This window comes from Asterias rubens, chromosome 4, assembly GCF_902459465.1.
Source record: "Asterias rubens chromosome 4, eAstRub1.3, whole genome shotgun sequence".
Classification (NCBI taxonomy): domain Eukaryota; kingdom Metazoa; phylum Echinodermata; class Asteroidea; order Forcipulatida; family Asteriidae; genus Asterias; species Asterias rubens.
This window is the reverse complement of record NC_047065.1, coordinates 11,761,512-11,785,990: the sequence shown is the minus strand read 5'-3', so window position 1 is coordinate 11,785,990 and position 24,479 is coordinate 11,761,512. Positions and strand designations below refer to the sequence as shown.

General features: G+C 39.7%; 2 protein-coding genes and 1 non-coding gene across 3 annotated transcripts in view; 2 read left to right on the top strand and 1 right to left on the bottom strand.

The window, feature by feature from the left end:
• The window catches only part of LOC117289567 (uncharacterized phosphotransferase YvkC-like), a gene marked incomplete at its 5' end in the record, with an annotated part of 32,624 nt that extends 28,853 nt beyond the window's left edge, over nucleotides 1-3,771 (top strand). The window contains 5 exon segments of the mRNA XM_033770724.1: nucleotides 149-194; nucleotides 892-968; nucleotides 1,349-1,451; nucleotides 2,143-2,217; nucleotides 3,498-3,771. Coding sequence (XP_033626615.1) covers nucleotides 149-194; nucleotides 892-968; nucleotides 1,349-1,451; nucleotides 2,143-2,217; nucleotides 3,498-3,601 — 405 coding nt within the window.
• Nucleotides 3,772-3,940: 169 nt separating this feature from the next.
• Nucleotides 3,941-4,013, bottom strand: Trnay-gua. Its single transcript has one exon. It is a non-coding gene; the product is annotated as a tRNA-Tyr (tRNA).
• Nucleotides 4,014-6,659: 2,646 nt separating this feature from the next.
• Nucleotides 6,660-24,325, top strand: LOC117289474 (centrosomal protein of 76 kDa-like). The gene is made up of 14 exons (XM_033770611.1): nucleotides 6,660-6,763; nucleotides 8,211-8,369; nucleotides 8,836-9,118; nucleotides 10,201-10,425; nucleotides 11,339-11,524; nucleotides 12,506-12,603; nucleotides 13,169-13,297; nucleotides 15,943-16,134; nucleotides 16,999-17,162; nucleotides 18,082-18,202; nucleotides 18,833-18,937; nucleotides 20,505-20,612; nucleotides 21,283-21,500; nucleotides 22,235-24,325. Exons 2-14 carry the CDS (start codon nucleotides 8,295-8,297, stop codon nucleotides 22,371-22,373), a joined length of 2,043 nt encoding a protein of 680 aa, XP_033626502.1. The 5' UTR covers nucleotides 6,660-6,763; nucleotides 8,211-8,294; the 3' UTR covers nucleotides 22,374-24,325.
• The last annotated feature ends 154 nt before the right edge of the window (nucleotides 24,326-24,479 follow it).

Sequence of the window (24,479 nt, the reverse complement as noted above, 5' to 3'; positions counted from 1 at the left end):
TTCAGGGAAGTTTTCTACTATCATTATCTTCAAACGGTGTAGGTTTAATTTAAATCTGTGGACATGTGGTTTTTTTTCCTACAAAAAGTACATAGACCCTTTAAAGGGCATACTAACAAGTGTATTTTAATTTTTTTTTCAAAACTAGATTGTTGAGGAGATTGATAACGATATCACAGAAATGGAATTGAAAGGTAAATATAAATTTTTAAAGGCAGTGGACACTATTGGTCATTACTCTTAAAATAATTATTAGCATAAAACCTCACATGGTAACGAGTAATGGGGAGAGGTTGATAGTATAAAACAGCTCTATAAAAACGGCTCCCTCTAAAGTGGCGTGGTTTTCGAGAAAAAAGTAATTGGCCACGAATTTGATTTTGAGACCTCAAGTTTAGAATTTGAGGTCTCGGAGAAATCAAGCATCTGAAAGCACACAACCCCATGTGACAGGGGTGTTTTTTTCTCTCATAGTTATCTTGCAACTCCGACAACCAATCGAGCTCAAATTTTCACAGGTTTGTTATTTTACGCATATGTTGAGATACACCAAGTGAGAAGACTGGTCTATGGCAATTACCAATAGTGTCCAGTGTCTTTAAATAATTTGGTATCTAAGTTTGCACATGTTGATGATTAGAAGGGAAATTGTTTGCAACAATGTTATGTCTCTACTGTACTCAGAAACTTTGGTCATAAGTTATTAAAAGCAGGTCTGAAATATCAGTCTTAGTCCAATTTGTTTGTCAAAGTATTACATAATACATATTAAAGTGGGCTGTTAACTGTTATGCGTAATTATATTGAACTTGAAAAGTTGATAAGTTTTCAAAGTTTTAAATTTGTGTACCATTTCTGATGACTGACTTTTTACCGCCCTCTTTGTTAAAGGAACGCCAATCAGTCAAGGGGTCATCAAGGGAACAGCCAGGGTCGTCACGAAGCTGCAAGATGCAGCCAACATCAAGGTATGAACTAGTCTTGGTTCAAGGTGCTTGCATTGTTAATTATCCTACACCAACAGTTTATATCCATTGCTACTAGGGTCACCAATAGAGGGCGGCGCTATCAACCATGAACCGCTATCACCCTGGGAATAGCTACCACTTTCTCATGATAGTAGTCTATGGTGAGAGTGCGCCCTCTTGTGGCAATGGATCTCTATCTCAAAAACTAAAGCATCTCAGCAAGTAATTATTTAAAGGGAAGCTTACTACAATCTTTTTTTTAGAAACTGTATACGTTTAATGTAAATCTGAGGACTTTTATGTTTCGTGTAATACAAAAGGTACCCAAACCCTTAAAGCCCTTGTTGACTCCTATTTTGTTTTCTTATTTTTTTTCACAGAAAGATGATATCCTTGTGACCAGAGTTACCGATATTGGTTGGTCTCCGTACTTCCCCCTCATCAAAGGATTAGTGACTGAGATTGGAGGCATACTCTCTCATGGTACGTAATTTAAGCACTATTCACACTACATGTATATACTCTATTACCCAGGGTTTCCCTCTGGAAATAACGACCGTCCTTTTCACTCTAAAATTATCACTTTACCCCCGGTCTTCACCCAGTTTACCCTGGCAAATGGACATACCTTTTTGTTGGCGGTAAAACCGTTGGGTATTCTTGTTATGCTTAGCTATATTTTGTGCTTAAGCAGTTTACCGCGGAGTTCCACTTTTTCGATAAGTACTGCTATACTAAATGTTTATTTGTATGAACACTATTGATTGTCTTAGACAGCCAAGAGACTACTCATTCCATATCTTCATAAAATATTATGATATAACTTTGTGTTTTATCGGTGTTCAATTGGTGTTAACTTTGTAGTTTATCAGTGTAGCATTGATGTTTTATTCATGCTAGCCTAGTGTTTTTTCAGTGTTAGCTTGGTGTTATAGTGGTAATTAGCTTATTGTTTTATCAATGGTGTTAATTTTATATCTTCTGTGGGACATGTTTTACTCATGGTGTTACCTCAGTGTTTTATTGGGTTTAGCTTGGTAGTTTATCAGTGTAGCATTGATGTTTTATCGATGGTAGCTTGGTGTTTTTTCAGTGTTTACTTGGTGTTTTATCAGGATTAGCTTGAGTGTTTTTATCTTGCAAGCTAACACTACTGATTTTTTCTTCTGTTTAGGTGCTGTTGTGGCGCGTGAGTTCGGTATCCCATGTGTGGTTGATGTGCAGCATGCAACCTCCGTCTTCAAATCTGGTAATGATGGGCTTTTTTTCTACAGTAGCAACAATTTGTTTCTCATAACTTGCAGTCCACTGTATCACATATATATAGAAAAGGTCTGGGGTAACACCATGTAATGACTATCTCTAATGAGTTGGGGTGGTTCTGAAAAGAACCGTTGGTTTCAGCTCGACGTTTCGATCATTCAGAACCACCCCAACTCATTAGAGATAGTCATTACATGGTGTTACCGCAAACCTTTTCTATATCGCATTTCCACCATGCAAAGTTTCAAATCCTACTCGTCTCATATATAGTTTATCGCACGAAAATTGACATGCTCACAGAGGACATTTCTCTGATTTTTTAAAAGAAAATTACAGGAATCAGAAAAAACAATTATTCACTGATTAAACAGGATGAGTGGAAACCTCTCTGTGAAAAACAATTACAATGGACGGCTCAAAATCGATGGCAACCAAGTCAAATTTACTATATGTAGGTCAGCCCATTGTGTTCAACAAAATGTTCCTACTTTTTTTCAAAGGACCAAATATCATGCTTTGTTAACTCTACATTGGCAGGGTTTACATGGGAGGCATTAAAGAGAAAGGACCCCCAAAGGGACATAATTGAAAAAGAAAGAAAGTCACCTTTATGACTTTCCATACATCTGATATATTATGACTTTATATTTTTATATATATATATTTTTTTTTTTTTTTATTATTATTATTATTATTATTATTATTATTATTATTATTATTATTATTATTATTATTATTATTATTATTATTATTATTATTGTTATATTTATTATATATTTTTTTATACACAACATCCAACAGCTCAAGCGCCAATTACAGGATTGATAAAAAATATTATTATTAAACATTATAAAAACAGTTAAATTTAACAATAAATTAAGGAAGTAAACCAAACATAAAAATACACATACACACATGGCAAGAGGGGAACCCATAAGAGAACAGAGAGAAAACATGAAAGACCCAATAGGACAATTACTTGACTAAACACTAGGGTGGCAAGAGGGCTGGAGCACTTGCTTGACTTGGACTTTGAAGGCAGAGATGGATTACATCTCATATAATGGATAATTTCAAGTCTACCGTAATTATATCAGGGTTAGGGTGGGATAGAAATTAGAAAAACACACAAGGGGAGTCAGAACATAGGTGTTTATAGTTTGTACATGCGATCAACACTGCCACTGCAACCAACGGCCAAAGCTGGGGGTGAGGTCCTTATCATTTCAACCCAGCCTAAGATAAGTTCACTGCTGTTTGTTTCAGGTGATGTTATCGTTCTGAACGGGAGCCGAGGTACGGTGGAGAAAATCACGCCACAAATAATGACGTCACCTACTCAAGAGACGCCGCTGCCAACAATGATATAGATATATATGGCTTTATATTTGATTTTGGGTTGAACAAAGAAAAATTTACTAGAGCGGGATTTGAACCAACGATCTCCGGTGTAACGTGCCGGCAAAGATATTAACAAAATTTGGAGACCACTAATCGTTGGTAGAGCCCCGGCACGTTAAACCGGAGGTCGTTGGTTAAAATCCAGCTCTAGTCAATTTTTCTTTGTTCAACCCAAAGTCATTTAAAAATGTACCCAGTCAGATTCCCTTGTGGTTTATTAGTTGATAGCTTTATATTTTATCAATATAAACCACAAGGGAAACTGACTGGGTAAACTTTGAAACGATTTTGGGGGTTGAACAAAGAATTGACTAGAGTGGGATTCGAACCAACGACCTCCGGATTTACGTGCCGGCGCTCAACCAACTGAGCTATCTAGCCCTATATTGGCGGCGTCCCTCAAAATCAGCTTTATATTTTGTATATAAAATTGTTTCTTTTTAAATCAGTCGGTCTGTTTATTGTTCTAAAATTGTAAGTGTTTTTGTCAGTACTGTTTGAATCGAGGCCAGTTTTAGTTTCCCCAGTGTGGGAAGTTTTTTATCTTTATCTTTTTTGGAAAATCTTATGATAAACCTTGATAATTCCCATGTTTATTAATATTAATGTGTATTTTTATAAAGTTGTTTTCAAATTAGAATATGTTGGGGATAGAATTATGTAGTTATAGTTTTTATCAGGGTTGTAGTAAAGGGCGTTAACAAAAGGCATTGGTGTTTTCAAACATGCATGCTATGTCAGATTCTTGGCCGATTTGACCCAAAAATTGTGATTTAAAATTCAATAGGTATTTTTGATGGGGGTCGAGAAAGTTACAAGCTTTCATTTGTAGCAGTGAAATAAAGTGCTCAAAAATAGTTTTTGTTGGGATCTTGACAATATATCATGTGACCAATTCTTATGTGTTTTATAAGAAACGTTTTAAATTTGTGTCATGGTTCCCGACCATTAAAAGTAAAAGTTAAACTTTTTTTCGTTAGAGCGGGTGATACTCTTTGAAATACCATTCACTCAAAAAAATATATTTTTTAATAATTGGGGCCAAAAATCTGACATAGCATCTTTAATTTAGTTACGTAGTTGGAAGTTGAAACTTTGTATGGTGGAAGTATCATTAGGTGAGGCTTGCGGCAGCACATGGTTAAAATAATTGGTTGTGAAAAGAATGGGTGGTTGGATCCTCAACTCTTCAATCAGTAACTCTAGTCTTATTGCGGGTCTCTTTACTATTATCATTGTATCATCAAAGTTTCATTTTTTGCATAAAATATACATAATCTATATGGATTATTATGTACTGTAAATATTTTACAGTATTTTTGTTATATAATTTTGGGGTATGTGAATTTAAGTTCTCTGAAATATTTGTTTCTTCAATTTAAATCGTTCTCCTTAAAATCAATGAACTAAGATACGTAAAAGAATGGTTTATTATATTTTGGGGGTTTCTGTTGATATTTTTGTGTTTGCTTGCTTCTTTTTTAAATCATTTTCAGTAATCAATGTAAAATAGAAAATAATAGTTTATTTGTTTTTATAACTTTTGGGTTTCTGTTGACATTGTAGTTCTGAAATTGTTACTTTCTTCCAGAACCCAAACTCATTCCGCCGCCCTGGATATATACCTTTGGTAATTACCGTCAAAATGTTGACATGATAACCCCTCAAAATTTTCGCTGATATCAAAAACGCTATAGGCATGTACTAGTACCTTTTGAAAAGAAAAAATGAATTTTTCACAAGTTATTTTTTATTGTAAATTCATGTATTAAATCAATCAAACGTTTTCAGAAACCAAAAGTATATACATGTATTTATTATACTTTGTTTACCTTAACGGGTTCAGAACTTTTTGTAAGAAAAAAAACGTAATGTCCACAGATTTGCATTAAATTTACACAGTTTGAAGATACTCATAGTAGAAAGCTTCCCTGAAAATATTACTTGCTGAGGAGGTGCTGTAGTTTTTGAGAATTAATGAGTAAAACAATGTCATGAAAATAATGTTCGTCTCAGCAGTGGTCATGAGATGAATTTAGCATGTAAAAAGTGTTTTTTCATTACATAGTTTTACTAATTTCTCAAAAACTACAGACCCTCAGCAACTAATATTTTTAAGGTACACTTTCTACTATCATTATCTTCAAACTGTGTAAGTTTGTGGACATTGTGATTTGTGTTAAAAAAATTACCCTCAAAATGCGTTAGTGGTGTTTTCTCATTGTAGCGAGCGGGTCCCTCCCTGCACTCTTGTTCGTTTTCCAGGATAACTTGCAACTACAGTAATTGGGTTTAGTATAAAATCAATGTGACATCCAGAGCGAATGTGACGACGTCATCAGCTTCTTTGTTAAAACATAGATTCTACATCCATGGTTAAAATGTGTGCCCCCCCCCCCCCAACCCGGCCGCGGGCTGTGGATTTGCGCAAAAGTGACTTAAATTTACAATTTACCGTATAAGTTATTTGATTTTACGACGATGCAATTATTGTTTAAAAATAAATTAGGCAAACTTTGAGGGGGGAGAGGGCATGACATATTGTCCCCCACCCCAAAAAGTGGTGTCATCCATTGCCCCCAGGATTGATGTCCACGGCAGGACAAAGGGTTTGGATGGTTTTACAATACGTGGGGGGGGGGGGGGGCTTTGATATTGTGTCCCCACCCACCCTTCAGAAGTTGGGGGACTGGACTTGCCCCCCCCCCGAGTGTCCCTCCCCTGTTGACGCCCATGGTGGGACACGGAGGTAAGTTTGTTCCTTTCATTTGTTCTATTATTATCATTATTAATCTTTTATTTTTTTGAGATTATTGAGATTTTAGATATGAGGGAGTGGCTTTACTTTATTAATGTGTTTCCGCCGCCCGCCCCTACCCTTTGGATGGGGGTTGGGGGGGGGGGGGGGGGTCGCAACAGAAATAGCGCCACCGTTCGTTTGTTAAGGGCCAATTTGTAAATAAATCGTATCCATTCGCCATTTCATGACTTGACGCAGAGCGCGCAATACGACTTGTGGGGCTTTTTCGTCTTCAAACAAAACTATTGACATTTATTTTACATCGAACCACAGCGGGGTATTTGAATAAAAAGACGACCGTGTAATTGCCAGGGTGGGTGACTAAAACCAAGTAAGTTTTGTAAATTCAATTTCCCATTGATGCTAGTCTTGTCAAACTTTGCCGTTTCACTCAGTCAGTCAGTAGCCCCACTCCCTCCACTGGCACTTGTGTGTGGATGGCCAAGGCTAGCTGAATCCTTGGATATTTGATTCAGCAAGCCTTGGCCACACAAGTGTGGCTATTCCCCACCGTTTCAGTTAAATCAATTCAGTAGCCCCATCCAATCATCATCGATATAATTAATAATTTTTGGGGGGCCAAGCCGCAGTTCAATGCCACTCTGCACAGGCTGAGATGACACTCTAGCTACTTTAGACTTTAGGTTTAATAAATTGGGAAAAGTTTCCGTATGGCGCCACCACTTTTTCATTCAATATGAAATAATATAGTATCTAATTTACCTCAATGATATATCCCTTTTTGTAAAAATGAGTGAAAAAGTGGTGGCGCCATACGGAAAGTTATCCATAAATTGACAGTCAGACTCAGTGTGCAAGGTTGTCACGTTGTCGTTACGGTTGTGGAGCTTTGTTTTTGAAGTATGAGACCTATTCCTTTACTACACTGGTGCTTTGGGCCTTTTTTGGTGAAATATGCTGTAAATAAGCTGTACAAATTTCCTGTAAGTGTAATTCTTAACCCTAATCTTACTCTACTAACCCTACCCTAAACCCCCCCCCCCTTCCCTGCCCTGTGCTGCGCCCCGTGCTGAGGCCCTGGTCATGGCCATCCGTTGACTTGTCTTGATCCTAAGAGGACCTAAGTCGAGTTGTCTGACAGTCGAACTGTCTCAACCGTCGAGTTTTCCGAACGGTTGAGTTCTCCAACGGACAAGTTGTCTGAACACCGATCAAACCAGCAACACCTGAGCAAACTCCTTCTCTTTTCGATATGTCAGTGTGCACTGGCTGGGTGTAGTTTTGAATCATGTTTGTTTTTTGTTATTTGTGTTCATTAACACACGGGACCAACTGCTTTACGTTCCATCCGAAGGCGCAGGAGTAATTGTTAAGTGTCTTGCTTTTAAGTGTCTCAACAAAGACAACGAACCCACACTCTGCTGAGCAGAAACACCAGAGCTTGAGTCCAGTGGTCTTGACTTTTAATAATTAACCGCTCGACCTGGGCTTTCTTGTCTTCCTTGTAATAGTTACTCCTCTTCATGCTCTTGTCTTTACAATAATTCAGGCATGAAATTTTTCCACGGATCAGCTGATTTCCTCTTTTTTTTCTTCTCAGTTTTACCGTTCAAAATTGAAAAATACTATACAAAATTATAGACATTTTGTAATTTCCTCTTGTTTGGTGAAGTTACAGCTGCATCATTGCATGCCTTAATAATTGTAACGCTCCGGCTTGGGTCGAAGAACTCGGGTTTCGACCAAGCTTTGCTAGAGACTTACAATTATTGTTACTATTAATTAGTCCTTTACTTACTGTTTTTTTTCTGATTCAGTGTTCCAGCGTGATAGGCCTAGACTACATGGATAAACTCGTCTGATCTAATTTGCATACTTCTTCTTGGTCTTCGGTCTGGTTCATGTTTGACACAATGTCACTTCCACCAGAAAAAATCACCGAGCTCAAGCAGATCATCCACACCCAGCTGAATCAAGTGAGTTCGAAGTTTTGTCAATTAACACTTCCAGTCCCAAATCCTCAACATCTACATAAACTTGTGTGACTCCAAAGGTTTAATTTTTAGCCATGATTTGGTAAAGGGGTGTCAAAATTTGCTGGAAATTTTTCAAGTGGGTGTCCAAATCCAAATTTTTTTTTTTTTTACACTATTACAAAAATGTATGTAAAAAATGACAGATAAAACAGCGCTTCCAATTTATGAAGACTGGGTGTCCAAAAGACACCCAGGTACCCCTACTGTGGGTGTCTGTTGGTTCAAATCCCACCTGAATCATTTGTCTGTGGATTTGTTTTTGCAGAAATCGGGAAATCATTGAGTAGGCCTATGCATTCAGTGCTATATTAATCAGTGTAAGAGTAAAGTCAAATTATATTCTTTATCCCCTGATGCAAAAAAATAACCTCTTAAATAAAAATTGTTTGTTCCCTTTCTTTGAAAGATGGATGTCCAGACTCGCATCCGTGATGTCCTCTCCTCATCAGTCCTGGACGAGAGCCGCGGAGGAAGGCCCCATCCTCCCAACCAAGGATTCGGGGAGCAAGAGTTAGTCCAAGTCCTCCGTGATCAGGGCATCATTGAGGATGTCATGAGTCAACTTCAATTCAGCGGGGCATCCGGGATGCAGCCGGCACCCCAGTCTAGGGTGGCTCCGAAACACAGCAGACCTGCCACACATTTTGCTGACAAGCAGGATCGCGTTGTGGGCGTCCCTCTAAAGAAGGGTAATACAACAACTATGACTACAGTCCAAAAATGTTATCCCTTTTTCTCTGAAATATTGGGGAGGAGTCCATGGGCGCCGCGGTTAGGTCGGTGGTCTTGCATCGAATCCCACATGGGGCACTATTTGGGTTGGGTTTTCAGTCCCTACGTCCTACGTGACTGCTTGGGTTTTCCCTGGAATAATTCTCTGGGGTTTTCCTCCCACATCTAAAACTGAAATTTCATCATCATTATCTCTTCTCATGTGGCTCAAATTGAGCGTTGAGAATATTTTTTTAAATCCAGATCCAGAGCCAGCCAAGCCAGCCAAGCTTTGAGGGCCCAATTTCATGGCTCTCCTTACCACCGAACTCTGCACTTACAATAATCATGAATATTCATGGGTGGCATGGTTGGCGTGTGCGTAAAGCGCTCGCCTCTCACCAAGGTGACCCCGGTTTGATTCCAGGCCGGGGCCATATGTGAGTTGAGTTGTGCGTTGGTTCTCTGCTGTGCCACGACGGTTTTCCATACCATCAGGTTTTCCTCCCTCGGGGAAAAAAAATCAAACACTTTCGATCTTTGGCTGTGCTCCGTGGTCATAATGAGTTGATGTGGCTACACGTTGTAGCCGCGTCTTTCGCAATTCAGCTCTTGGCTGCGAGTAAGGATGGTTAGCCCCCACAAATTGTTACTATCATTATTTATGGGTAAACCAAAATTACCATTCTCCACTTACTGTGCAGGTGCCCGATTTCTGTGCTAGCTGTTGTAAGTGAAAAATGCTCTAACCTGTGAAATACACTTGACATAAGCCCGAAATTCCCTGCTTCCGTAAGCGCCAATTGTTTGCTTTTGGAGTCATGAAATTGGACCCTGATGGCTCAAGAAATAGTTCTACAGTTGCAACCAACTAAACAATCATGTGCGCCCGCAGGTCGGATCCCCAGCCGGCGTCTTCAATCTGCCCTGTCCTTAATGCAGTCAGCCAACTCTGTTGTGGTCTCTGCCCCAGCATCTCTCCTCCTAAACCGATCATCTCAATTTGGTCTTATTAATCTTTGGTTGTTTACCCATACAATTTGCTCTTGTTTGTATCCAGCCAATATCGACCCTACAAGACGCTACCTGTACCTTCAGATTCTCAGCGGCAAAGCCTTCTTGGAGCATCTCCAAGAGCCTGAGCCACTTCCTGGCCAGACCACCTCTACCTTTGTGTTACACATCAACTTCCGTGGCCAACGCTTCCGATCCAGACCCGTGCCTTGTGCATGTGATCCAGACTTCCGAGAGGGGTTTCTGCTGGAGCTTCACAAGGAAAGTGGAGGTAGGTGCAATGGAAAAACTACTTGTTTTGTGAATGGTTTATATTGGTGTGCTAAATCCTTATATAGCTTACTATATAGACCATGTGACCTTTGTGTACAATAAGTGTGACCTTGTACATTCTTTAAGTATTCATGCAGGCACTGTACTACACTGGTCCTATGGGAAAGGTGACATTTTGTGTCATAATTTCCACATAAAACCAAGAGTTATGAAAGTAAAAGCTGGACAAGTTTTGAGATGTGCCCCCCCCCCTTTCATCATATCAAAAGTTGATAAGAATTAGACAGTGCAATCTCCATAAAATATAAAATTTTATATTTTCTTCCATTGAGCTGTATACAAATCATGCCTGCAGGAAGTCCAGGCTCTGTGTCTCTTTTGTAAACATGTGATGTCACAGGTCACATCGTCTATTCCTTGGCAACTTTATATCCTTGGAGTTCTATGCCGTTGGTCTATCCACACAAGAGAGCTGCAGCTTCTTGCTGTGCTTGTTCAATCTGGGCCCAACTTCCTAGAGCTGTTTGTGTAGCACAACCAAGTAACTAAGCACAAAACAATTTCGCTTACCAGAATAAGGTTTTCATCCAAAAGATCATGTCACATGAACAACTTAACGCACAACATCAAAACTGCTTTACTCATTAATTTTTGTAAAGCGCTTTGGGACTGTTGTGTGAAGCGCTATATAAGTGCCGTTCATTATTATTATGTACTATTTGTGACTGGTATCCTGCTCTTTTTTTTTGCCTAGCAGAAAAATTGTTACGCACTACTTGCTGCTTTAGCAGCTCAATGAAACTAGGCCAACATTATGGAGTCACATGTGTTTTGGCAATTTGTTGCAGTAAAAGTAAATCAGGTCCACCATTAACTTGATAAACTGATAATATTTTTCCCCTCATGACTAGGTGATGCTGCGAGAATGCTGGACAGCACGTCCATGTTGTCCATCTGTGACCCAGTCCACCTGGTACTGGTTAAAACAGACACTTCAGGGGACACCAGTCTTGTATCCTCCCACTTACTACAATGGCGTACAGTGCTGAGCTCACAGGATGCCAGACAGACTATCCCGGTTGAACTCCTTGGCCTAGGTACAGTAGCTAAAACAACTTCTCCTGAAAATCACTAGAGCAAGCTAGTTGAATCGTTGAGACCAATTAAAGCCAGTGGACACTATTGGCAATTTCAAAGATCAGTCTTCTTACTGGGTGTATCTGAACATATATGCATGAAATAACAAACCTATGAAAATTTGAGCTTGATTGGTCGTCGGAGTTGCGAGATAATTATGCAAGAAAAAATCACCCTTGTCACACGAGGTTGTGTGCTTTCTGATGCTTGATTTCGAGACCTCAAATTCTAAACTTGAGGTCTCGAAATCAAATTTGTGGAAAATTACTTCCTTCTCGAGAACTACGTCACTTCAAAGGGAGCCATTTCTCACAATGTTTTATAATCAACCTCTCCCCATTACTCGTAATCAAGAAATGTTTTATGACAATAATTATTTTGAAAATTACCAATAGTGTCCACTGCCTTTAAGAACTCACTGTGCCATAGTGAAGTTAAAATATAAGTCCCGTCGATCGACTTAAAGTGAAAGTAGTCGTCCGGGTTGATTTTTGTACCTTCTGCCTAGGTAGTAGTTAATAATGTAGTTCTTTTCAGAACTGAGAAGTCTCCCAATTCGAGAAACCTACTTTGCAGTAGTAGAATACAAAATTATAAAGCTTGACAACTTCTCAAAAAAATCATAATCTACCCAGCTTCTTGACCATCATTTTCGTAATAAAATTATTCGGTCCTCTAAAAAATTATTGTAAATTTTTTTTTTACACTTGAGGTCTGAGGTCTCGAAATCAAATTTGTGGAAAATAACTTCTTTCTCGAAAACTACGTCACTTCAGAGGGAGCTGTTTCTCACAATGTTTTGTACTATCAACCTTTCCCCATTACTCGTAATCAAGAAAGGTTTTACGATAATAATTATTTTGAGTAATTACCAATAGTGTCCACTGCCTTTAAGTTGATGGCTAAAAACATCAAAATCACTGTTTTGTTTATACTTACAGGGGCAGAGAGTAAGGTTCCAGTGGGTATGCTTGAGGTCAAGCTAGAACTCCTTCCAGCACCAGGTCAACAAATCGCAGAAGAGGTCATCAGTACACAGGTATAGTTGACCTTTAAAGGATTTGTTTCTTGCCATGATTGTAAGTTTCCTTTGTTTCTGACAGAAAACCCTGGGTGTCGTCTGAAGGGGTATGGTTGGAGCTCTGGTGTGTCTTATCAGCAGAGTGTGGGTTTGTGTCCCAGTCGTTAAGACACTTAACCATTATTGCTGAGTCCTAAAGGAGGAGTAGCTTTAATTTGATACTGAGGGGCTTTGATACGTCCCTAGGGTTGTGATAAAGCCCTACAGAACCCAGTATTATTGTTGGCAATTTCTTATATTATTACGATGCCCTGCCTTATATTGCATATAAGCCAGAGTCAACAGGACCCAATTTCATAAAGCTGTTGAGCAGAAAAATGCTGTTTGGCAAATTTCTTTGCTAAAGCAAAAATTAAGTGGGGAACCAGTCACAACAATGTTAACTTAATGTAGTTTATATTGGTAACCTGTTTCATTTAAGCAATACTTTGCTTTGCTTAGCATTGGGCACAGATCACATGCTTTCCCAGGAGTATCTTTAATTTTTTCAGTAGCTGAAATGGATCATTTCTTCCTGTCTCAGATCAACCTAGAGAGAAGTCGCATATCAGAGCGTGAGCGGCTGTTTCTCGTCTACGCTAAGCAGTGGTGGAGGGAGTTTCTTCAGATCAGGCCGTCCCACCAAAACAGACTGGTCAAGATATTTGCGCAGGTAGGCGTGCCATTAGATCCATACATGACGAAAGCTGTCTCTGAACAATTTGAACAATAAAGAAATGATTTTTGTAAAGGAGCGGAGCATCCTCTCATCTGGACCAAGTTTCAAAAGCTGCTTGGCAGATTATCCTGCTCAACAATTTCTTTGATGAGCTAGAAATGAGTGGGCACTGGTGGCAACCAGTTTAAACCTTATGAAATGTTGGCTGGTAGCATGTTTCTGCTAAGCAGCATTTGTCTGTGCTAAGTAGATTTTGTGCTTACAGGCTTTCTGAAAGTGTACATAATCATTTTTCCCAGATGTATTTTGTTGTATGCAGTTCATTTCACTCCTAGGTCCAATTTCATACAGCTGCCTGTAACGGTCAATTATGTGCTTCTTGTACGAGTTTAACATTCATAGCGCTGCTAACCGTAAGCACGCGAAATTGCATGCCAACCTTCTGGTGCTTACTGCAGGGAAATGAATGACAGCACAATTACAAATTCATGGTGAATGCGCAAAATGGCCGTCTCATTTCTTGCTAAACTGCTTACTCCTATATATATTTGGTTTGCGGTAACACCATGTGTGTATCTACTTGCCAGGTAGAGTTTGTTCCAGTGTTGTAGTCGAGACCCAGCAGTTCGAGACCGAGACCGAGACCTGAAGGCTCGAGACCGAGACCGAGACCGAGACCAGAAGGTCGAGACCAAGACCGAGACCATAAAAGTCCGAGACCGAGACCGAGACCGAGACCTTAATGAAAATAGACACAATAAAAGAGTCAAGCAAAGTTGTTAAACTGTATGGGTGATTGTGTACACAATTTATCCTCAAATAAACATGTGAAACAATTGTAAACTCCAAGCTACTTCAAAGGATGTATTCAAGACTCCCTTTCATATCGAAAAGAAAAACTAAATCAGTCTCAATCTTGTCAACTAGGTCCAGACATCAATCATGTGCACTTAGAATGTAACGTTATTTTAGGATCCTCATCAACTTGTATGAATGACCCGACCCCCCACCCCAGCACAAATATGAAAAAGCAATTTATGTAATTTTTTCGATGGGAAAATTCTTCAATTAAGTCTTTATTTGGGTGAAACAAATATTATAAATGTACATTATGTCAGTTGAAAAATGTACATCTTAAAAAGAAAAAAAATGCCTTGATTATCTGTGGCATAATTTAAAGAACTTTTTCATTGCACTTTAAAAACATCAGCATGACCAACATTTCTGCTGACGGTCTACTGAAAACTCTTTCCACCGGTGCAGAGGATGCTGGAATTGTGTTTAGGCCATTTTTTTTTAATAACTTGGATTACGGATTTGTAAGCTACAAAAAATGAGCGAGGATCGGGGAAAAAAAAGACCGGGATTACAGAATTTCGAGCTCACGAAATTGATGGGCGAAAACAAATTAAAATAAAAAATACCGAAGGCACGCGGGCGGCTTCTAAAACACATGCATAACATTGGTCTGGTTTCCATCATACATCGGCCGCGATTTTTTTCTCCGTTCACTGGCTCAGGGATCTTGTTGTATTTGAAGAAAATGTGATCTAAAAGTATTGTTTTGTTTATTATTTTCAGAAACGCAATTTTTTTCAAGCGGCGATTCCCGTAATCCAATGTTTGTGATTTTACGTGTACATGTACATGTACATAGTGCGTAATACACAGAGCGTGTTCTTTCCTAACGTGTAGTACATTGTATACAGCACTGAAAACTCTGTCTCAATTTGATCGAACCCTAATAAGGTTGCACTGGGTATGAGTTATTGGTTAATACACGATGTTCCCAATCTCTCCCATTACGGTTCGTAGAGTTTCCAGTGACATACTAATCGTTAGGAAAGAACACGTCCTGTGTATAGCTCGCACCCCAACATGATTTCAACGGACCCGATGAAAAACTATTAACAAATTATTTCCTGTGTTGCATTAATGGTAAGAAAAGGCGGTCTCGAAGCGAGACCAGCTAAATATTCGAGACCGGAAGGGTCCGAGACCGAGACCAAGACCGAGACCACAGGGTGGCGAGACCGAGACCGAGACACGAGACCGGCAGAACTGGTCTCGAGACCGGTCTCGAGACCTACAACACTGGTTTGTTCTTTAGAGAACTGTCTTGCTTTATTCTACTACCGCGGAGCAGATGTTCGGGGGTTCGGGAGACTTCTCAGTTCTGAAAAGAACTGTCCTGCTTTATAACTATTACCAGGGCGGATGGTATAGAAATAGGCTGGGACTATTACTTTAGCCTATAGGATCGTGATTAACTGTACTGCCGCGGTGTCAGTTCGTAAAATCGGTTTCAACGTTTCGACTAGCTTGCTCTAGTCATCGTCAGGATGGTACACCAAATATATATTGATACGTCACCATGCAATGCCTCAAATCCTATATGCTTACTCCTAAGCAAATTTTTCTGTTACAGTAAGCGCTTAAACTTGCTTATACTGTTATGAAATTGGGCCCAGGTTGTTTTTATAGTTTTAAATCTTTTTAAAGTTTGCCAGAACTAAATGTTCAAGTGTGACCGAAAGGTCATCCAAACTTTTTCGGCAATTTCCCTGGAATTTTATTATGTGAACAGGTTTTTTTATGGAATCTTAAATCCCTGTTTTTTCCCCTCTCCCAATATCCAGGATGAGAATGCCACAAACCGTCCAGTGTGTGCCTTCGTCAATCCCCTGAGAGCCGGTCGCCTTCTTGACACCCCGCGCCAAGCTGCTAGATTTGTCAGTGTGATGGGGTATGAACAAGCCTCAGCGGTGGGCGGGGGCCAACCCCGAGAACAGTGGAGCAGCATGCACGCTTTCCTATGCAAAAATAAAGGGGTAGGCTTAAATGAATTTTTTTAATTGTTTGTAGTTTTTGTTTTTTTTGCTGTAATTTCATCCGTATTGTATTTGTCAGGCATTTCAAAACAAGCCTTTCTGGCTTCTGTAAATGCCCCCATATTTGTTTGCTGTGTATCCATTACATTACATTTTTCATTTTGTTTTTATAACTATTTTCTTGACTTGTTCTTGACTGTCTTTGACCTAAATACGTGTACTTAATTTGTTTATTATTCTCCTTTTTTCACCAATATGGAAATAAGTGTTGATTGAATTAAATTGGATTGAATTTACTTGGATTGATTTGAATTTAGGTTTAATGTGCATATCAATGGGGGTGGCATGGTTGGCTTGTGCGTAAAGCGCTCGCCTCCTACCAAGGTGACCCCGATTCGATTCCCAAACGGGGCCATTTGTGAGTTGAGTTGTGTGTTGGTTCTCTGCTGTGGCATGATGGTTTTCCAGACCTTCCAGTTTTCCTCTCTCAGGTAAAAAATCAAACACTTTTGATCTGTGGCTGTGCACCATGGTCATTATGGGTTGATGTGGCTGGCAGCTCTTGCATGCCAGCTTCTCAAACACGTTGTAGCCGCGTCCTTAGCAATTCAGCTCTTAGCTGCGAGTAAGGATGATTAGCCCCCCCCCCCCCAAATTATTATTATTATCAATAGGCTACTGTTTCAAGGGTACAATCATTGCATGGGGTGGTGGTCTCTATGCATTATTCATTAGTTAGGTTGGGTCATGATTTTAGTGTGTAAGAACATTTTTATTTAATAGATGAGTATACAGTGCTACACACATCGGTGTATATGGGTAAAACCAAAAATTAACATTTTTATTTTATCTTTCTTTTTTCAGGATTGTGAGGACCATGCTGTGTTACTGTGCAGTCTACTATTGGGCTTTGGACTGGATGCCTATGTGTGTGTAGGAACCAAGGCCAAAGGGGCAGCCCATACCTGGGTAGTGACTGTAGGGGTCGACGGACTAGTCACCTTCTGGGAAAGCCTCACTGGACACAGGTAAGCTTTAGTCATCGAGCAAATCCCGGTCATGACACTTTTGTCCTTGAACAAGATCCGTTACGATAATTGCTTCTCTTCACCCAGGGGTATAAACGTCTACCTGCTAGAGTAGAGGTTTGTATTCATTCATTCATTCATTGTTGGTTTATTCTTTAAAAATAAAAATTCCCATGGCGACCGAAATGTCTAATTTCAGGAAGATATACAAAGATTAAACATTTGAAGTAATTACACTATTACAAACTTAAGACATAATTGGTTAAGGAGAGAAAATCCTTCTGGGTGTTCAACATCCCCCGGGGCTTTTCACTCCCCTGGGAGCTGAGAATTATTACAGGGATCAGACTGCGAACCACACTCTTGAAGGGGGACAGCAGTTTTGCTCTGGTGAGCATTGTGGCGTGTCATGGCCGAGCAGTTTAAGAGCACCGGATTCAAGCTCTGGTGTTTAATCAGCAGGGTGTGGGTTCGAATCCCGGTTGTTACACTTGCTACATAAAATTGGGGAGGTAGTGCTTTCTGCTCTACCGGCCAGGCTTCGGACTGATGATACCCAATCCTATACATCCAGATGGACTGTAATAGGGGTAACCCTGTTTCAGCCCTAGGAGTAGGTGGCAACGGCCTCTGGACAAAAATACTTGTAGCCCACACCTTGAAGTGTCCTTCAGGCCTTGTGTGTCTGGTGACTTGCATTAAAAGAAAAAAAAGGAAAAAAAATGGTTGGTGACATTTCTGTGAAGAAAATGTATTGGAACTTTGCACTGCAGCAAAATCACAGGGCACCACAGCAATTCTTGTGGGGGCCGTGGGTTAAGGCCTATGGAAATATTGACCCATTGATCAGGATATCAATGTATTTATGTAAAATGCACATTATCAAAGCAAGTTTTTATTATTCTTAATATTACCACAGATATATCCACCAGCCAATTAATCCTAACGATCCACCAATAGTTGAACAACCACGACCACAGTATCCATATCGGACCATTGGTTGTGTCTTTAATCATCAGCGGTTCTTTGCAAACAGCCAGGTAATGTGAGCAGTTACTGGATCCAAGATATTCTCAGTGGATAATAATAAATGTCCAGACAGTAGGAGGGTTGACTATGGCTCCGCCCACGACGCATGTGTGAGCAAGAACACGTGTGGCTCTCCAATGCCTTTCTGCACAACTCTGCCGCGCCCGCCAAGATAAGTGCACGCATGTCGGACCTTATTTGTCGGAACTTCGTTGCGTTGTGATTGGTCAATTCGCAATGGGGCGGAGCTTAATGAATCGGTCTATTGATGTAGGTCACTGTGTTCAAAATTTGCCTCAGAATTAAATTCTAAACAGACTGTGTCACACCACTTCCAACCTCCAAACATCACAGGGTTCTTCGCAAAACTGATTCAGCTAAAATGTAATAAGCAGACTCAGAGATAGGATTCCCCTAAAAATCTGTTTAATTTTCAGTAGTGGTCCAATATATTTATGGCAGTTTATACATTATCAGTATGTCATCCTCTATACCTTTTCAAGTTTTATGAAATTTTCTATACTAAACTCACAAATTCTGTTTTGTTTTTCCTTTTTGTTGTAAATTGTTGCAATTCAGCATTGAACCTTTCTATATATTCCGTTTTAAAATTGCAGTTTCTCTTTGTCTTTTGATTACAGCCATCCGATAACGTGGAGGTCTGTCGCTTTGATTTCCATGATGAGTCTCTATGGAAATCCATGAGTGTTGATGCTATTCAGTCAATATGTGCCGCTGGTAGTCAGGTTGGTAGTTCCTAATGCTCTTTGCTCTAGTATCAAAAAAATATGTGAATGAAGTCTCTTCTTTGAGATTGCCTGGAAATGGTTGCCTGTACCGTGTGTCTAAAAAACAAACTATACACTTTTGAAATGGCTGCCAAATAAAAAATTAACGATTCTGCTGGAAGAGGTTTAGATGTATGGAAAGCTTATGGATTCAACTTTAATATGACACCAAAAAGTTAAAAAAAGAAGTGCATGCTTGGGTGAGCACTGAAGAATAAGTAGCCTACATCTTGGAGTGAACTTTGTCAGCTCCAAAGTACTTAACTGTCACACATTGGAAAGCTAATTACTGCGCAACCTAATTTTCGTACCCTTAACCAGTGTTCTCCACACACGTAAATTGGGAGGGCGGGCCGCCCTCCTAAAATTTAGGCCGCCCTGTCAAAGAATTGGCCTTCCTGCCCAAAAAAGGACAAAGAGACTATTTTGAGACTGCATTTAATAGGATCAAACGAGTACCTGACAAGCCAGAGCCGACTTCAAAATTATAGCATCAGAAATGCGATCGTAAACAAACGTTAAAACACGATGTACACACAGCCACATGGTTCGTATTTATATGTCGAGTGCATCAACCAACCATGCACACATGCACACACACCACGCACAGCGTCGACGATGGGAATACCCACTGCATGCATAGTGCATGAACAGTCCGCACGCTGTGATTGGCTGTGGATAGAGAACACTGCTTAAAAAAATGAACAGTGCTAACCCAATCATGAACTATTTTCAGACTTTTAGGTGTCATATGAAAGTTGAGTCCTTAAGCTCTCCATACAGAATCATATATTTTTTTATTCGGCGGCCATTTCAAAAGTGTATAGGTTTGGTTTTAGACACCCTGTGCATTGCCTCTTTTACTGTGATCCTAAAACACCTGGATCTATGGTGCTTTTTGTCAACCTCAAACAGAAAAATATTTGAGCTTTGGTCATTGGTTGAATACTTGTGAAATGTGTTCCAAACCCTAACCAACTTGTTTGCTTGGTTAGGTTTGTTTTCAAGATGGCAGACTCTTAAAACTAGAGGAAAATGTCAATGGAATTCTCTTAAAAATGAAAAACCCTGGAGCAAAACAGTTAAATATTTATGATAAAATCACATTCTGTATTTATTTTCCTTATTTCTTGCTTTTTTATAATTGTTGTTTTTTTTCCGTTAATGTTCTGTCTTGTGCTATTGTAACTTGATTGTTGTACCTTGTATTGGTCGAATAAATAATAATAATAATAATAACAAAGACACAGTTCCATCACTTGAAAACAAAACAAAGGTTGTATATTTTAAGAGCATGAATTTTCCAGACATGTACCTGCGTCATGAGCTCTTTTTGTTTACTGACCTGTTTTGGCGTAGCTCTCGGAAATTGTTTTGGTCAGTGAATTTTACTTCAGAAACTTGTTTCCGGTCATGGTCATCAAAACACACCCCTAGCCACTTGGACATGTGCGCAGTGTAAACAAATAGTATTATTACTAGTCTAAACACCCTTGAGACCTTTGTAGTTATTTTTCCTCTGCAGGCATCGTGGCCCAGTCTGCCTCCTTTAGTTCCCTCGCCCTTCGATGCAGCTTTACTGAGTAATGAGATTGAGCTGTCACTCAGGAGTCTGGTCTCAGACCATCGGAAGGTGAGTAGTAAACTCTCAGGCACCATCATGAGTTCATACTAACGTGTCTTCAATCTGATTCATTTAGGAGTTGCAATAGCATCATTTATGCACTAAAAGAAAAGTAGCCAGTATTGTGCATTTGATGAGCTTGCTCAGTCCCCCCCCCTCCCCAGATCCAAGATGGCTCATCCGGGTGTTCTTAAGCAAAACACTTAACTATCATTTGCTACCTCCTTGGGTTTTTTGTGCAATTTATGCAATACCGAAAAAAGAACCCAGTGCACTTATCGTTAAAAGAAGGGGTTCGCCTATTTGCTCCTGGTTTGTTTGACTGCAAACACAGCGCCTTGTAAACCAATGGGTCTCATACTTCAGAACCGTAGTTCTGCATACCTTACAGTATAAGCGCTTTGAAGCATATTATAAAGCGGGGTATAAATATTAAGTATTATGGATGATACCCAAGCCTACATCCATGTGGACGAGGGGGTAACCCTGTAAAATAGTTGATTGGAGCCCACACCCTGAAGTGGTCTTTATACCTTGTGTGTCTGGTGACTTGCAAAACAAATATATTATTACTTTTTGTGAAAAATCAAGTCATTGTACCAGACGATATTTGAAATCTTAATCTCACAAATGGCTCCTTGATACTTCTAATAAGATATCCGGTCTTTCCTCTGCACAGGATCTTGGCTTGACTTGTGTCTGGGACCCTGAACTCTCGTATCTCTTGACCCCAGCCCTGGCTGCCTACGAGTTGGAGCGCTCTGCCGGCATGGTCGCCGGCAACGAGGAATTCCAGCAGGCAATACGCCGAGCCGTCCCGGACGGACACACCTTCAAAGGATTCCCCATACAGTTTGTACATCGGAATGCACGCAGGGCGTTCACTGCCTGTCTAAGGTAGGATGGCTAAAGTAATAATAATAATAATAGCCAGTTTTATGAGGCGTTTTTACACCTGAAAAGCACTTCAAATTGCTTCCAACATTACCCCTGGTCCCTCACTGGGCCATTTAATTCATTCCTGTAACAATCTGAGCTCCCTGGGGAGAATACAGCCTGTGCAACAAATGTGCGCTAATAAGCCAAACCAATCACAAGAACCGTCTCTGCCCTCACAGGTACCAATTTACCCCTGGGTGAAGAGAAGCAACTATAGTCAAGTGTCTTGCTCAGGGACACAAGTGTCACAACTCTCTAATTCACACTCTGCTGAACAGAAACACCAGAGCTTGAATTCGTTGCTCTTAACCCCTAGGCCTCGACGCCCTTTCTAAACCAGGGCTTCAGTTACAGCTCCTGGGTAGGCTTTGTTAAGCCCTATTCACACTGTATCTCTTATCCTCGTAAAGTACAGCCTTGAGGAAGCCCAAGAGTTTTCTTACCCCACAGTTACCCCAGCGCTTTTTCACACTCTCCCACCTAGGTCCCTTTTCATCTGGGTTTCAGTTGCACTTTTCAATAATACCCCAGTTTTACATCTTGCCCCCCCCCCCCCTACTCCAGAGCAGGGGTGGCGATCCCCTGGGGTAGGATGATAAACACTTTTTTTTTTCAATCACACTTCAAATTGGCGTACTTGTATTTTTATGGTTATTTATTTAAAACAAAATTATTTCTGGGTTTTTTTTCAGATCACAAGTGTGTGAAGAAATAATCTGTTGTCGTGGCGACTGTGTAAAGCTTGCTGTGCGTGTACGAGTGTTCACGTACCCAGAGTCAGCGTGCGCTGTCTGGATTATGTTTGCCTGTAAATACAAGTCAGTGCTGTAAAAATGCTTAGATCGATTATTAGAGGATGATGGTTGGAAGCCTTGCCTAGGCCCTTCCAAAACACTGCAGGTGTGTGATTTATCATGATTCCAAGATTTGACCCTGGTCATTGCCTTGGTGCCCCCTTGAAGTGTTTAAGTACAAACTTACATTTCCCTCATCAAATTGCCCTTTACTAAAGAAATAACTGCCTTGCCCTAATAAAATAATGAAATATAAAGCCAGTTGCAAGTAATTTAAAGGTGCCCTTTGCTAAGGAGAATTTGCCTTGCTTCTACAAGAATGACTATCAGGTCAATGCCTTCGTGCCCCTGTTGCTTCAGTGCCCATTGAAGTGTCCAAGAGGTGCCCATTATTAAGGAGAAACTGCACTGCCCCTAAAAGAAGGACTTGTAAGGTTTGTGATTCTAATGTATAAAAGGGAGATAAACTTGTACATAAACTCGACTGAATGTATCAAATGTTCTCATAATTTATTACATAACAAACATGTACAGAGATGTACTCCTCATTTAACTTTTGACTTTCCTTTTTATTTTCTTGCAAGTAAACAACCACAAATTGTGGAATAAAAACATGTAGAAATACACCTTAAAGGTTGTTTCAGTCTTGAAATTATTTGCATTCCAAAGGAGGGATAAATGTATGTTGCAACAGCTTACCAAGTAAATAATAACACCATAAAATTAAGCGATGGTATGTGGACAGAGATACGTTTAAGAACAATATAATTTGTAAATAAAATACAAAAATAGTTTCACAGAGTGAACTAAAGATGTAAGATTTTGTAAATAAAGTAAATGATAAGTTTTAAGTTGGATTAAATTTGAGGAAGAAAAGCAGAACATTTCCTGGCATGTTTTGTATTTAGTTTGTATCTAAATCAAAACTGGATTTAGATTTCTTCCCCCAATGTTTGTTGGGCTTTTACACTTGACCCACTGCATTGATCATCAACACACCAAACTACACTAGTAGTATTGTCAGTATAGACGATGTGACCTATGTTTACATTCAAACTGCCCTCTGTTAACAAAACACTGTTTACGTCATATTTCACCGGGCAAAAAGACGCATACATGTAGTCATGGTAAGATTATGTGTACTTTCTAGTTGGCTGCCAAAACACAAAGGTTTTGTCCGCTGGTATGCGTGCACATCATGTTATGGTTTTTGAGGTCACATCATCTACAATTGGCAAGTGAATAAAAAACATGTTTGATGTGTATGTTACAATTTTACAATTTTGTCCGAGATCTGTGTACTTTGCTTTTATTTTTAGCTATAGAGCGGAGTGCAAAATCTCACAGAGATACTTAAAGCAGAACATTTGTGCTATATAAAAATAGGAATACATACTAGGCTGTCACACTCAAAGATGTGTGTGAAATGGTTGGTCTTGGTGCCCCTTCAATTTCCCACAGACATCACCATTTTCCAATGGAAGTGCCCTTTGCAAAAGGAAAATGGCCTTGCCCTGTCCAAGATGAAATTCCAGGCCTTAATTGTCCTTTACTTTATCCATTCATCGGGGGTTGGTGAAATGAGAATGAAAATACTGAGCTACATGTACCAGTGCCTTCAAGAGACTGGGTTAATACATTTCACACACCAGAATGCAACCATGAAGAGATACATGGCCAATTACCCTTATGGGTCACTGCATTCAAATGTTTGAATGTTGATTTTGCAAAATGTACAGTTTTGAAATTCTTATTCGGTTCACTTTGTTATGGACTTTGATGTGTACATCAAATACCTGAACCCTTATGCACCATTTACTTTAAGCGAAAAATTTATCGTATGGACACATTAACCATTTTTTTTTGTCCAAAATGGAAAGCCCAACAAAACAGGTCACAATAGCGCCCTTTAGGACCCTGGACACTATTGGTAATTGTCAAAGACCAGCCTTCTCACTTGGTTTATCTCAACGTATGCATAAAATAACAAACCTGTGAAAATTTGAGCTCAATCGGTCATCGAAGTTGCGAGATAATAATGAAAGAAAAACCACCCTTGTCACACAAAGTTGTGTGCATTTAGATGGTTGATTTCGAGACCTTAAGTTCTAAACCTGAGGTCTCGAAATCAAATTCGTGGAAA